Source organism: Falco naumanni, chromosome 1 (assembly GCF_017639655.2).
Source record: "Falco naumanni isolate bFalNau1 chromosome 1, bFalNau1.pat, whole genome shotgun sequence".
Lineage (NCBI taxonomy): Eukaryota > Metazoa > Chordata > Aves > Falconiformes > Falconidae > Falco > Falco naumanni.
Window position 1 is genome coordinate 108,879,153 of NC_054054.1, and position 12,580 is coordinate 108,891,732.

At 60.0% G+C, this 12,580-nt stretch overlaps 2 protein-coding genes across 2 annotated transcripts; one reads left to right on the top strand and one right to left on the bottom strand.

The window, feature by feature from the left end:
• The first annotated feature begins 647 nt into the window (after positions 1-647).
• On the top strand, positions 648-4,825 carry LOC121099131 (aldehyde dehydrogenase family 3 member A2-like). Its single transcript, XM_040617772.1, has 10 exons — positions 648-852; positions 1,035-1,266; positions 1,367-1,452; positions 1,541-1,749; positions 1,908-2,025; positions 2,143-2,284; positions 2,477-2,643; positions 3,269-3,368; positions 4,073-4,308; positions 4,454-4,825. The coding sequence occupies exons 1-10, from the start codon at positions 691-693 to the stop codon at positions 4,478-4,480; spliced, it is 1,479 nt and encodes a 492-aa protein (XP_040473706.1). The 5' UTR covers positions 648-690; the 3' UTR covers positions 4,481-4,825.
• A 211-nt stretch (positions 4,826-5,036) lies between these two features.
• On the bottom strand, positions 5,037-12,298 carry LOC121099121 (multidrug and toxin extrusion protein 1-like). Its single transcript, XM_040617767.1, has 18 exons — positions 12,085-12,298; positions 11,578-11,757; positions 11,385-11,486; positions 11,133-11,201; positions 10,705-10,853; positions 10,551-10,593; positions 10,377-10,421; positions 9,905-10,002; positions 9,610-9,707; positions 8,974-9,087; positions 8,782-8,849; positions 8,407-8,515; positions 8,147-8,222; positions 7,999-8,068; positions 7,539-7,671; positions 7,066-7,160; positions 6,416-6,563; positions 5,037-6,031 (listed from the first exon to the last, which is right to left on the bottom strand). Exons 1-18 carry the CDS (start codon positions 12,235-12,237, stop codon positions 5,799-5,801), a joined length of 1,983 nt encoding a protein of 660 aa, XP_040473701.1. The 5' UTR covers positions 12,238-12,298; the 3' UTR covers positions 5,037-5,798.
• Positions 12,299-12,580: the final 282 nt, after the last annotated feature.

The window sequence follows — 12,580 nt, forward strand, 5'->3', positions numbered from 1 at the left end:
TGGAGAGAGGAGCTTCTCTGAAGGTAACACGCTCTTTTTCCTTCATTTTTTAATGAGTCATCTGCCTTCTTGGTCAGGACGGGGGCTGTGTCATGCAACTGCAGTGGTGAGCAGGGAAGAGTGGATTTTGATGGTTGCAAGGGAACCTCAGTGTCTCGTTTGGTTGGGCAGGGACTGCAGGTAGATCTCTTGTCCTAGCTAAAAAGCTGCTCCTGAGAAGCAGGGTGAAACCTCTGCAGTGGTTCATCATGTTCCTGCAAAGCCACGCGAGGGCTTGCAGTTACGGGGAGGATGGGTGCAGGCTGGCTCCAGACACGCAGCTCTGCTTCCAGCCGGCTGCCCACTGAGGCCACGGTCATCCCCATGTTTCAGCTCCTTGGGAGCATCCCCATGAGTAGAGATGGAGAGGCTGGTGGGTTTAAGGGTATCCCCAGGCTGGGAGAAAGCACCCCCAGAACAGGATCTCTCAGCCATCCCCAGCGATGCTGGTTGCCAGGAGAGGTGCTCTCTGCTGGTGGATGCTGTGTAGGTGGGACGGGGGCATTTGGGAGCAGGAGGGTACCCAAGGAGGAGAACATTTCCCAGCCTTGCTTTTGGTGGGCCATGCTGAGTGTTCCCAGGCCTGAGTGGCCCTTGGTGGCCCCGTAGTGAGCCTGGCCCGGCCGCTGTCCCCTGCAGCCCCGAGCAGCCATGGAGCGGATGCAGCAGGTCGTCGCCCGGGCCAGAGGCGCCTTCAACTCGGGCCGGTGCCGCTCGCTGGAGTTCCGGCTGCAGCAGCTGAAGGCCCTGGAGCGGATGGTGCGGGAGAAGGAGAAGGAGATCCTGGCAGCCATCAAGGCGGATCTGCACAAGGTGGGGGTCGGGGGGTGCTCCCTTGAGCCGCGCCTGGGCGGTGGGCGGCCCTGGGGGAGTCGGGCCCCCCGAGGGCCGCCTTGGCCGCTCCGGGTGGCTTTAGCCGATGGCCCCCGTGGTGCCGGGTGACTCGGCTGTGCCTCCCCTTGGCCGTCCCCTCTCCAGGCTCCCTGTCGTTGCAGTGTGGGCACAACGCGTACAGCCACGAGATCCTGGGCGTGCTGGGGGAGCTGGCCCTGACCATGGACAAGCTGCCGTCCTGGGCAGCCCCTCGGCCTGTGAAGAAGAACCTGCTGACGATGCGGGACGAGGCTTACATCTGCCCCGAGCCGCTGGGGGTGGTGCTGATCATCGGGGCCTGGAACTACCCCTTTGTGCTGGTGATGCAGCCTCTGATCGGGGCCATCGCAGCAGGTGGGCACCCAGCGCAGCCCCTGTCCCCTCGGGGCCCTGGGTGGGCGCTGCGGGAGGGGAGCGCGGGGGGCTCAGTGGCCGCGCTGCCTTTGTCTTGCAGGCAATGCGGTGGTGGTGAAGCCCTCGGAGATCAGCGAGAACACGGCTCGGCTGGTGGCTGATCTTCTCCCCCAGTACCTTGACCGGGTGAGCGTGACCCTGTGTTGGTCCTTGGGTTTCTCTGTGCCACAGCGACACGCTGGGTTGGGGTGACCCTGATACCCTCGCCCCGCAGGAGCTGTACCCTGTGGTCACTGGGGGAGTACCTGAGACGACAGAGCTGCTGACCCAGAGGTTCGACCACATCCTCTACACTGGCAACTCCACAGTGGGCAAGATCGTGATGGCAGCGGCCGCCAAGCACCTGACGCCCGTCACCCTGGAGCTGGGCGGGAAGAGCCCCTGCTACATCGACAAGGACTGTGACCTGGCCGTCGCCTGCAGGTCGGGCTGTTGGAGCCCTTGGCAGGGTCCCAGCAGTGGGGCAGGTGGAAGCCTCTGGGCCATTGTTCGCGCAGCGTGGCGTCGCTCGGGCACCATGGGCCGGGCTGTGGGGTCTGGCAGGGACTGATCGTGGAGAAACCCTCTCCCTTTCCCTGCAGGCGCATAACGTGGGGGAAGTACATGAACTGCGGGCAAACGTGCATCGCCCCAGACTACATCCTGTGCGACCCGTCCATCCAGAGCAAGGTGGTGGAGAACATCAAGGCGACTCTGCAGGTGAGCTGAGCTCGTGCCGCGGGAGTTGTGCCCGTTACAGCGCAGGTCCGAGCTCCTGGGGCTGTGGCTGTTGTGAAGGGCTGCTGAGCGCTTTGGTTCTGCTGTGCCCTTTGGCAGGAGTTCTACAGGGAAGACGTGAAGTCATCTCCGGATTACGAAAGGATCATCAACAAGCGTCACTTCAGGAGGGTCCTGGGCCTGTTGGAAGGGCAGAAGATCGCTCACGGGGGAGAGGCTGACGAGGCCTCGTGCTTCATAGGTGCTTCTGGCAGCGGCTGGGGAGGTGGAGGGTGGGACCTTCTGCTGCGGTAGCGGGTGCCTTGTGGGGGCTGCGTGTGTCTGCAGCTTGCCTGGAGTGCGTTGCACGCAGGCAGTGCTCAGGACGAGGTCCTGCGATGGACCATGTCTTCTGTCCTGCTCACGCCATCTCCCACCCTCATGTTTACCCCAGCACCAACTATTCTCACCGATGTTTCTCCGGAGTCCAAGGTGATGGAGGAGGAAATCTTTGGACCGGTCCTCCCCATTCTGACAGTGAGGAGCGTAGAGGAAGCCATTGAGTTCATCAACCATCGGGAGAAGCCCCTTGCCCTGTATGTCTTCTCCAACAATAAGAAGGTGGGTCTGGGCTGTGCTGCCCCGTGGAGCTGTGTCTGTGCCGTATGATCCCGAAGGTGGCCGGTCCCAGGCTCGGCTGCCCGCAGGGTCCGTGTCGGCTCCTCTTTGTGTGCGAATCGCCGCGTTTGGCTCAGGGGGGCCGTGAGTGTCCCCAGGGCTGCTGGGGGCTCCCAGGCTCCTGCTGAAGGACTCTGAGTGTTGCAGTTCCCTGTGTGCCAGCCCACACCGGTGGATGCTGGCTCCTTGTGCATCTCCTGCCTCCGCCTCAGGCTCTGTCCTGCCAGCTCAGGAATTTAGGTCAGGAATTTTCACTGACACATCAGCCCCAGGCAGTTTGGGTGGGAGGGCTGAGGAGCAGCCCAGGCTCTGGCTGTCCCACTGCCACCTCCCACCTGTCCCACTGAGATATGGAGCGTTTCCATTTCCCGGCTGTCCCAGCTGGGCAGATCTTGCGCTTAAGTAACATAAGCCCAGCCTCCCTCAAGGAACAAGGCACAGCCTGTCCTTCCCCCCAACGTAGGGGGTTGCAAGCATCCCCCTGACACCCCCTTGCTCTGGTAAATGCTGTGGTGTTGGTGGCTCATCTTGATATCCTCTCTTCTGTGCCATCTCTCATTCTGGGTAGCTGATCAGACGGGTGATATCGGAGACCTCCAGCGGCGGTGTGACGGCCAACGACGTTATCATGCACTCTCTGGTTCCGGATCTGCCCTTTGGCGGTGTGGGTAATGAAGTTTTTCCACCCTGGGTGCAAAAGCAGCAGCCTCTGACCCAGGTCCTGTCATGCCTGTTTGGCACTTCGGAAACTTTCAGCCACATTTTCCCATTACTATTATTTTTACTGGTGGGTTCCTTTGCAAAAAGGCTCGTTTGTGGTTGGAGCAGTGTTGGTGCCAGTGGGAGAGGAAGACCCTCTGGCACATCTGTCCTCAGCTCCAGTTCTCGTGTGCCAGGGTGTGAGATGAAGCTGCCTGGGGCCGAGCGGTTGGTTGAGTTTCCAGGTTGCTGTCAGGCTCATGGTTTTGTGGCAGAGACAATGTGGCTTAGGGCTGAGGTCCTGGGTGTTTCTGGTGGCAGGTTGCTGAATGTCCTCCTTATGTCCCACTGTTTGAAATAATAGACCCTGTTCCTCCTGTCCCGGACCCCAGTGTAAATTCTGCAGGAGAAGCAGGACTGCCCTGGGCAGAAGAGGACTGGTGCTGTTAACGTTTCAAGGCTGGGTGCACGCCACCAGCCTAAGCACCAGTTCAAGGCAGTGAGCAGGTCCTCATTTCTGGGTAGTTGTTACAGCTGCTCTTCTCTTCTCTGCCTTTGGGTGTGGGAAGCACCACGACCAAGCTTTCCCCCTGTCCTGGGGGCTGCAAACTGGAATTTAAGAAAGGCAGCTGTCACCATGCGCGGTGTGATCTGCCTGGGTTGTGTCCCTCAGGTAACAGCGGGATGGGAGCCTACCACGGCAAGCACAGCTTTGAGACCTTCTCCCACCGCCGTGCCTGCTTGATCAAGGACCTGAAGATGGAGGTTGTGAACAAACTCCGGTACCCACCCAGCAGCCAGAAGAAGATGGATTGGGCCAAGTTCTTCCTCCTGATGCAGTTTAACAAGGGCCGAGTGGGACTGGCCATCTCGGCCCTGCTGGGGATTGTGGCAGCGGTGGTGGCAAAGGTGAGTTTTGGGTCCCTGCTGTCTGCATGAGTTGTGCTCCCCCCTCTGTCCCCTGAGCCCCCCCTGGTCCCAGCCTCCATTGCCCCATTGCCTCAGGCTCTGCTCCCTCCCCATGGGACTCAGCCTTGTTTCTGTGCCTCCCTAGCTGGTGTCCCCCTGGCGAGAAGGGTGACCGGCAGTATGCCAGACTTTGTAACCCAGCACTCGCTCCCTGCGGTCCTAGTGCTGAACTTCTTTCTGCTGGAATTTCATTTCTTCCAAGGCAGCCAATGCACTGAAAAGGTAAACGCAAACAAAACGTACATAAGCAGGGAAGCCCCAAGCTGCAGGCTCCGGCTCGTGCTGAAACAGGGATTGATTCAGACCTACACCACTGGTCATGCCTCAGCAGCGAGTGGCAGCAGGTGGAAGGAGGCAGCACCTGCCCTGCTTTGCAAACAGGAGCGCATCTAAAAGCTCTTGGGAATGGGGGAATCGCTTGTCACAAGGGTATCAAAACAAAGCCAGTTGTTTCTGAGCCCGTTATCTATGTGATGCTCACACGATCCCAATAGAAAGCTGTCTCATGCCAGCGGTAAGCCTAACAAAATGTAGGTCTTACTGATGGGAACAGTCCAGGCTGATTGTCCCCAGCAGCCTGCCCAGAGCAGAGGGGAAGAGCCTCTAAGAACCTGCAGCATCCCATCCTTGACAGGACTCGCCACAAGATGGGTGATGTCTCATTGCAGGGGAAACCACCTTTAGTCATCCAAGGTGTGTAAAGGCTACCTGAGGTGAGAGCAGAGGCTTTCTGAGCCGTGGCCACACTGCCCCGAGGACTCGAGGGGTGCCAGCGACTGCTGTACTGCTGGTGCGCTGTGTTTGGGACTGCTGGGGGCAGCAACTCCCCCAGGAGTCCCAGGTCTGGGCAAGTCCTTGGTCAGCATGGCTGAGCCACCAGCCATCTCGTCTGTAACTGAATTTCAATTTCTTATTGGTTTACTGGTAATCTTTTACCTCCAAACTCGTAACTGAAAGCTGACCTTGAGCCTTGCTGAATAAAACCTTTGGTTTGGTGTGAAGGCCACCTGGGGCAGGGCAGGACCTACATGCCCTCGGCTCCTGAAAGGGCTGCAGCCCCCCGTGCCAGATGTTCCCCTGCTCCATCCCGAGCCCTGCACTCAGCCCCCAGCCAGAAGAGCCAGCCCAAGTCCAGCTGGGTTTATTCTTTATTTGGCATTTGTCAGGGAGCAGCGGTGTGAGCCAGGCTGTGCTCGGCTCCCTCAGCAGGCTGGAGGGGGCTCCCAGCACGCTTGGTGCGCATCGAGCCACCCGGAGCAGCGTGTTGGGTGTTGGAGCACCCTTCGAGTGATGGCTGAGCAGATGCTGCCGGGGGCCCTTTGGCTCCCGTGGGACAGGCGTGTGCTGGATGCTCTCGCTGGCCACTCTGTGCTCTGTAAGTCTGTCGGGGGGGCTTTCGCCCCCAAAGTCCCCAGAGTTCCTGGTGTGAGTCAGTGTTTGCTGGTCATCAGCTTTATGACAACACCAAGCACAAGTACTGCGACGGCTGCGGCTACCGCCAGCCCACGCCGGATGATCAGCTCCTTGGTGGCCATGGTGGTGGCCGTGGCGGTGGCTGGAGGGGATGTGGCAGGCGTGACTTCCTGGGGCTCCAGCTGGTACGTTGGTCCCTCCACCCTGGTGATGCCCGTGAGCATGACGTCGTTCTGCGCATCCATTCCCGCTGCAAGGAGAACGGGGCAGCATTGTTGAGGGCTTCTGGGGGGGATTGGGGGGGTTCGTGCCAGGGGTTGTCTGAGGTCTGAAGGCACATTACAAGCAGCCCACAGTGGGGAGAGCTCCAGCCCTTGACAGAGCTTTGGTGGGACCCGGTGTCTGCAAGGTGAGAAGTGCCCAGGGTGCCCCAGCCCTCCAGGTCACCCTCTACCAGGCTCCGTCACCCTCCCCAGCCCACCCTTGTAAATACTGTTTTCCCAGTAACTGAGGGCATCAACAGCACTGCACTGCACCCCCATTTTGTGGGCTCATTCCCAGCCTATGTGGATCCTTGGGACCCTTCCTGGGCTCCAACCCCCCACCACACACAGTGCCCAGCTCCTGGCCATACCTACACACCCCCGCACTACCGTGGCAGGGGGGTAAGCGTGGGGTGGTGGGGCTGGCCCCACACCCGAGGGAAGTGCCTTGCAGGAGGGTTCAGGGCCTGGGTTCAGCTGGTCCGGCGACGGCTGGGTCACCCCTGCGCGGCGCTGAGCCTGGGGGAGGGAACGTGCTGGGGTTAGCCAGCGGTGCGTGGTGTAGGAAACCCCCACCGAGCAAAGCCAACGTGTGGCCTCTTGCAGGGTTCATCTGGCTAGAAATAGTGCTGTGCAGCTGAAAGATGCCTGAAATGAGAGGTGCTGGCTGGTGGAAACCCCGGAGCTGTTGGGGCACACAAAATGATGCTCAGGGTTGCAGGGTTGAGGTGGCCTCGGTCACCCCATCTGCTTTGTGCTTCATGTCCCCAGCCAAGGGTGGCGCAAGGTACAGAGGCAAACCTTGAGGCCATTGGGTGCATGTGTGGGAGGGAGCTGAATATAGGGATGTGGCCGTGGTCATGGGAGCACCGGGTTTTGCTGGGGGCACTGGAGGACAGCCCTGGGCAGCACTGGCATGTGGGATTGAGCCTGTGATGCTGCCTCGTCCCTCTGCGATCCCAGCCAAGGCACTGAGGACCTTCCCACTGGCAAAGTGCGATGCTGTGGGTGCACAGGTTACCTCCTCAGCTGCCTTCTTCCAGTCCATGCGGCAGATGTAGGTGATGAAGCAGGCGCAGAGGATGGAGACACAGGCAAGCATGCTGAGCCACAGGCCTGCGGAGGGCATGCCGGCGTCAGCCAGGTGCCACGGGTGGAGCAAACCCAACCAAACCAGCATCTCGGGACAGTGAGGCAAAAAGGGGGTGTCACCGAGGTCAGCAAGGGTGTGGAGATGGGGTGGCTGTGGACACCTGCTGTGGGGATGCCCGACAGACCTGGCAGTGGTTGCTTTTTCCCAGTACAACTAAAAGCTCTCAGTAGCTGTGGGGACCATCCCAGTCCACCCCACCCCAGTGTGCCTAGTCCCCAGCCAAGGAGGAGGGCAGAGCCAGGCGGGAGGGTCATAGTTGAGCCATCAGTGGAGCTGGTGGGAGCCGGGTGCCCAGGGGGGATTTGGGGAGGATGCAGTGCTGCGTGCCCGGGGGTCGGTACCTATGACGCCGATCCTGGCCACGAAGAGCAGCACGGCTCCCAGGGGCAGGCCCACACCATAGTAGCTCACAGCATTGAGGATGGCACCGAATTTCTGCTTGCCTATGCCTCTGAGCACCCCGCTGCAGGCACCCTGCCGGGGAGAGGAGAGGGGCTGGGGCCAGGGCTGGGACCGCCACCTCGGCTGGATTCAGGGCTCTGCCGCTGCCCAGGGGCTGGTTCACCAGCCTGGTGATGAACCAGCTCCCCGCCTCTGCCCGGTTAGCTCTGTGGTCCTGTGGGTCATCATCTTTTATGCACTTGGTGTTTTCTAAGGGGTAATTCCAGTTGCTGCTCAGGGTCCGGGTGCATGTGCTGGTGCTCACCCGCAGCCCGAGGGACCCTTGACCAACCAACCTGTGATGCTGCCACTCAGCACTGAGGTCCCCTACCGAAAATAGCAGCATCCCCAGGGACTTACACACATGGCTTCAAACAAGTGGAAGACAACGTAGACAGGCATGACCCAGGCCACCAAGTCAACAATCTCCCTGGGGACAGAGAAGAGCCAACCATTGCTTTTGGGAACTGACCGCTGTGCACCAAGGCCAGGAACCGGGAGCACTCACTTTTCGCTGGTGAAGATGTATCCCAGCACATCCTTTGTGGTGGCCAAAATGGCCCCCACGGCTATGCAAAACCCCCCTGGAAAACAGAGCAAAGCACTGAGCCCAGTGATGGGGAGCTGGGGAGCAGCTGAAGGGAGAGAGCAGGGGGAGAAGAGGGAACACGGGTGTATGGCGTGGGCAGAGGGCTGCAAACGCTCCCTGCTCCTGCCCGGCCTGGAAGGAGCCCTGGCACAGGCGTCCCGGCACGTGCGCAGCCTGACCTGTGCAGAGCAGGCTGGTGGAGGAGGACCTCTTGGCCATCTCGGTGTCACCGGCGCCCAGCGCGTTGCCCACCTGCACACTGGCAGCCGTGCTGAGCCCCAGGGGGATCTGTAACCACAGGGCTGAGGTTCACGCGTGCATCTGGGTAACAGGACCAGCGCAGTGACAGCAGAATAACCACTTAGCAGAGGGGGGATGGGGTTTAGGACTTAATTTAAAACATCTCCATAGGAGGGAGGGATAGGCGGGAGCATGGAGGGGCTTAAGTGCGGAGGGGGAAGACTGAGATTTGCTGGAGCTGATTTTTGCTGGGTGTCTGTCCCAGGACTGTCCCTAGGGAGCCCTGGGCTGAAATAATAACCCCCAGCCCTTACCATGAAAGCCACCACGGACACCTCGTAGATGATGGACTGGGCAGAGAGCTCGATGACACTCAGCAGGCCTGGGGGAGAGGAGCGGGTCAGTGCTGGGTGTAGGCACCTGCTGGAGAGCCGTTCTCTGCCCCTGCAGATGCTGCTCTGGGTCACACCCTGGCCACCTTCTTGCAGTTCCCTCTCTCCACTGACCTATCAAGAAGCTCCCGATTTCGTAGGTCCACCACTCGATGCAAATCATGAGCATGCTGGGGATGGCCAGGGAGATGAAGCTGTCCCACTCCAGCAGGCACTCACTGGACCAGCCTGCAGAGAGGATGAGAAACATTACCTGATGGATGACCAGACTGGCCACATGTTACATCCTCGAGAGCACCCGAGACAGCTGGAGGTTCCTGCTTGCAAAGCCACCAGGGCAAAGCTCCTCAGCTCCATAGGACCTCCAGCAGCAGAGTGCATCTCCATGCTCTGCTGATGCCGTCCTGTGGGCCACAGAGCGGTGCAACCTTCAGCTCATCCCTCCTGGAGCAGTCTAAGGGCAACCTCGTGCCATCGGCTGTGCTCATCCGGCTTTGGGGCCGAACCCTACAAAGCCTCAGCAGAAAGTTTCATTTCTCCAGAATTAATGTTTACTGCCCGGCACGGTGCTCTGCCAATGCTCGCGCATGACGTGCTGCCACCGAAGCAGCACGGCATTCCCGGAGCGTACCGGGCTGAGGTTAATATTTCACCGTCAGCACTAACAGAATTCACTTGATGGAAGTGGTGGAAGATTTTTGAACACTCATGTAAAGCGGGAACCAGAGGGAGCTGGGGAGATGCCCTTACCTCCCCAGGTCTTCACGTGGAGTTTCTTGCCTGTAATGTACAGGAACAAGAAAATGGTTTGTGAATACTGAGCAGCAGTGTTGGCCCAGGCAGAGCCCCTGCAAAGGAAATGAGAAAGGTCATTGGCATCCTGCTCGTGCCTCCCCAGCCTCGGGGTGCCAGAGCATAATGTCCTGCCCTGCCCCCATGAGCACCAGATGCTCCACCATGCCTGGTGGTGCTGACATCCCTGAGAAGTCCTTTGCCATTGCCACACGCTGTGTTTTCCCCTCTGTGAGATGGGGGTGTTACTCACGCGATGCCCAGGTGGAGCACGTAGAGGAAGATGCAGTTTGCAACCACGTTGACAATGTTGCCGACGATCCCGCTCAGCACCAGCGGCCACATGATCATCTGTAAAGAGGAGGAGATGGGGGCTACGGTGCCTTCATAAAAGCTTCAGGAGAGAGGTGTGGAGGTCACCACCAGCCCCACGCTCAGCAGCTTTCCCAGCCAAGAAATAAGCTTCTGATGATGGCGCCTGCTTAGAAAATGAGTGCGCTGGAGGTAATTCCCTGACGTGGGGAAGTGGGAAGGGAGGTCCATTAGGCAGATGGATATAGCTGGCTGTGGGATGGGGTGAGCTCCAGGGTCACAGCTGCTCTGGGGACACCCTGGTGGTGGTGGGGTCAAGCGTTGCCTGACCACCAGGAATGGTGAGCATGAAAACCTTGGGTGCATGGTTGAAGGGAGCTGGGTCTCCTTGGGTGCGAGGGCTCAGGACCCACCTGGTTCTGCAGGTATCTTGTCTCCAGGTTATACAGAAAAACTGCCTGAAAAGGAAATCGGTGGCTGAGATGAGGCCAGCACCGAGCAGGGGCTGAGCTGCTGTGGTGGAAAATAGGAGCAGGATGGCCAGTGCCTGTGCGTGGCCAGCATCCAGGGTGCCCACAGGGACTCACCGGGAGAGCAGGGACAAATGCCATCACGTAGCGTTGGGTTAACCTAGGCAGACACGAGAGGCATTGTTATGAGGGGCCATGGCCATAGCCACCCTCCTCACAGCCCCACCGTGCTGGGGAGGGACGAGGTGTCTGGGCGATGGAGCCACCTGACCTGGAGACCTCGGGGTCCTGGCGGATAAGAAGCAGGAGCTGCTCAATGTTGATGAGGATGGCGCAGCAGGGGAAGCAGCAGAGCAAGATGATGAGGGTGGCGCGCTGGAGGATCACCCCCACACGCAGCAGGTTCTTGCTGCCATAGGTCTGCAAGGCGGGAGGGTGGAGGTGAGCTCTGCTGCACTGGCAGCATGCTGGTGCTGGGGGACAGGGACCCCACGGAGCATGGAGCAGCCCTGATGACCACCCGGGAAGGATGTGGCATTACAAGAGGAGCAGGGAGCTCCCTGTTAATGGCATTGCCGCTCAGGGACAAGCTTCCCCAGCTTGCAGGTGCAGCCAGGGCTCCATGCAGTGCCTGGGCAGCATCAACCAGTGCTGGAAAACCCCGTGTCTCTAGGACAAGCGCCAGCATCTCTTACCTACCTGTGATATCAAGGTGTCACACGCCGAAGACAAACCATAACCTACAGAGATGGCAGTAACATTTATAACCTGGAAACGGGAGTTAAAAAAAACAAAGAGCGAATGTGAGCATTTAAGACTTTCAGGTCGAGAGAGGAGCTAAAATGAAAAGCAGGAGTCTGAAATCTCTGTCCTTGTCCGCCTCTGTTCCCGTATCCTGTCCCAGCGTGGGAGCTGGTGCCCGGCGCTGGGGCAGCTCCCAGGAATGCTTACGGCGATGGCCAGCGTGACAGAGGCCAGCTCGACCTTGCCCAGGTGGCCGCAGAATATAGAGCTGACGAGATGTATCAGGAAGATCAGCAGCTGGATGAGGATCTACATGCAAGGAAGAGGAGAGGCGAAGGTCAGTGATGGAGGTGAGCCATGCAGCCGTGCTGGGGGAGCACTCTCCTCCCCAGGTCCTTACCAGTGGCCCTGCCAGCACCAGCAGCTTCTTTGTGTCCTCCCAGAAGTTGTCCGGGAGCAGGCGCCAAAGCCAGCGGCGTTTCTTCCCGCAGCTGCCGGGTGTGAAATCGTGCTGGCCCGCAGCCATCGCCTCGCTGAAGCCGTTCTCTTCAGGGAGGCTCGCCTGCTTCATGCTGCCGCTCTGCCAGGGCAATGAAACAACCTCCTTCCTCCGCACTCTGTTAAAGCCACCCTGCCAGGGTGAGCAATGTGTAACCACGGCAGGGTGAACTTCAGCCGGGGCCGGGCGAGCCGACCACATGCTCCGCGTGCCGGCAGCGGGGTTGGCGACGGGAAGCGCAGGCAGCGGGGCAGGGCAGGGCAGGGAGCTGGGCAGCCCAGGGAGGGTCCCGTGCGCTGCTGCGGGCAGGGCAGAGGAGCCCAAAGGTGCAGTGCAAGGCACTTGCTGCCTGCCCTGAGCCACTATAGGGGCTGAGCATTCCCAAATCGCTCCTGCAAGCCCTCATACCTCTGTCCTGCTTCGCCGCAGCTCCGCTGGCCGGTGGGCTGGAGGGTTGTCCTCCTCTTCCAGCAGCGATGGAGGATTCCTGGGTCCGTGTGCCGTCTCCAGTGAGCTGCCGCCGGCAGTGGCAGGGCTGCTGGCCCTCTCGGCCCCTCTCATCTCGGTGGCGGTGGCCAAGACAAGCCGGCCCCATTGGCTCCAGCTGTCGGACTTGCACAGCATGACAGCGTCAGGTTTCACTGGCACGGCTCCCCCAGGCCAAATATAGTGTCCTGCCTTGGCCCACACTGGGTGGGGAGGCCGAGGGGAGCTGCTGCCAGGGCACAGCCCCTCTCCTACAGAGCGGGGGGGTGGGCTGGGGTAGCCCATGGGGTAGAGCAAAGTGGGCTTCATGCTCTCCCCAGGCTCCCATCCCAAAACTACTGGGGTTCTGAGCAGGGCAGAGTCTGCCACATCCTCCCCACATCTGGGCAGAGGCTGCTGAGGTCAGGTTCGACAGCTG

What these genes read in the sequence shown, in the direction of transcription:
- LOC121099131 (XM_040617772.1), top strand. Translation starts at nt 691, where the DNA reads ATGGAGCGGATGCAGCAGGTCGTCGCCCGGGCCAGAGGCGCCTTCAAC. An exon ending in TCAAGGCGGATCTGCACAAG is followed by an intron (nt 853 to 1,034) that starts GTGGGGGTCGGG and finishes CTGTCGTTGCAG; the next exon opens with TGTGGGCACAACGCGTACAG. An exon ending in CGAGGCCTCGTGCTTCATAG is followed by an intron (nt 2,285 to 2,476) that starts GTGCTTCTGGCA and finishes TGTTTACCCCAG; the next exon opens with CACCAACTATTCTCACCGAT.
- LOC121099121 (XM_040617767.1), bottom strand. Translation starts at nt 12,237, where the DNA reads ATGAGAGGGGCCGAGAGGGCCAGCAGCCCTGCCACTGCCGGCGGCAGC. An exon ending in CATTTGTCCCTGCTCTCCCG is followed by an intron (nt 10,422 to 10,550) that starts GTGAGTCCCTGT and finishes TTTCCTTTTCAG; the next exon opens with GCAGTTTTTCTGTATAACCT. An exon ending in AATCGGGAGCTTCTTGATAG is followed by an intron (nt 8,850 to 8,973) that starts GTCAGTGGAGAG and finishes CCTCTCCCCCAG; the next exon opens with GCCTGCTGAGTGTCATCGAG.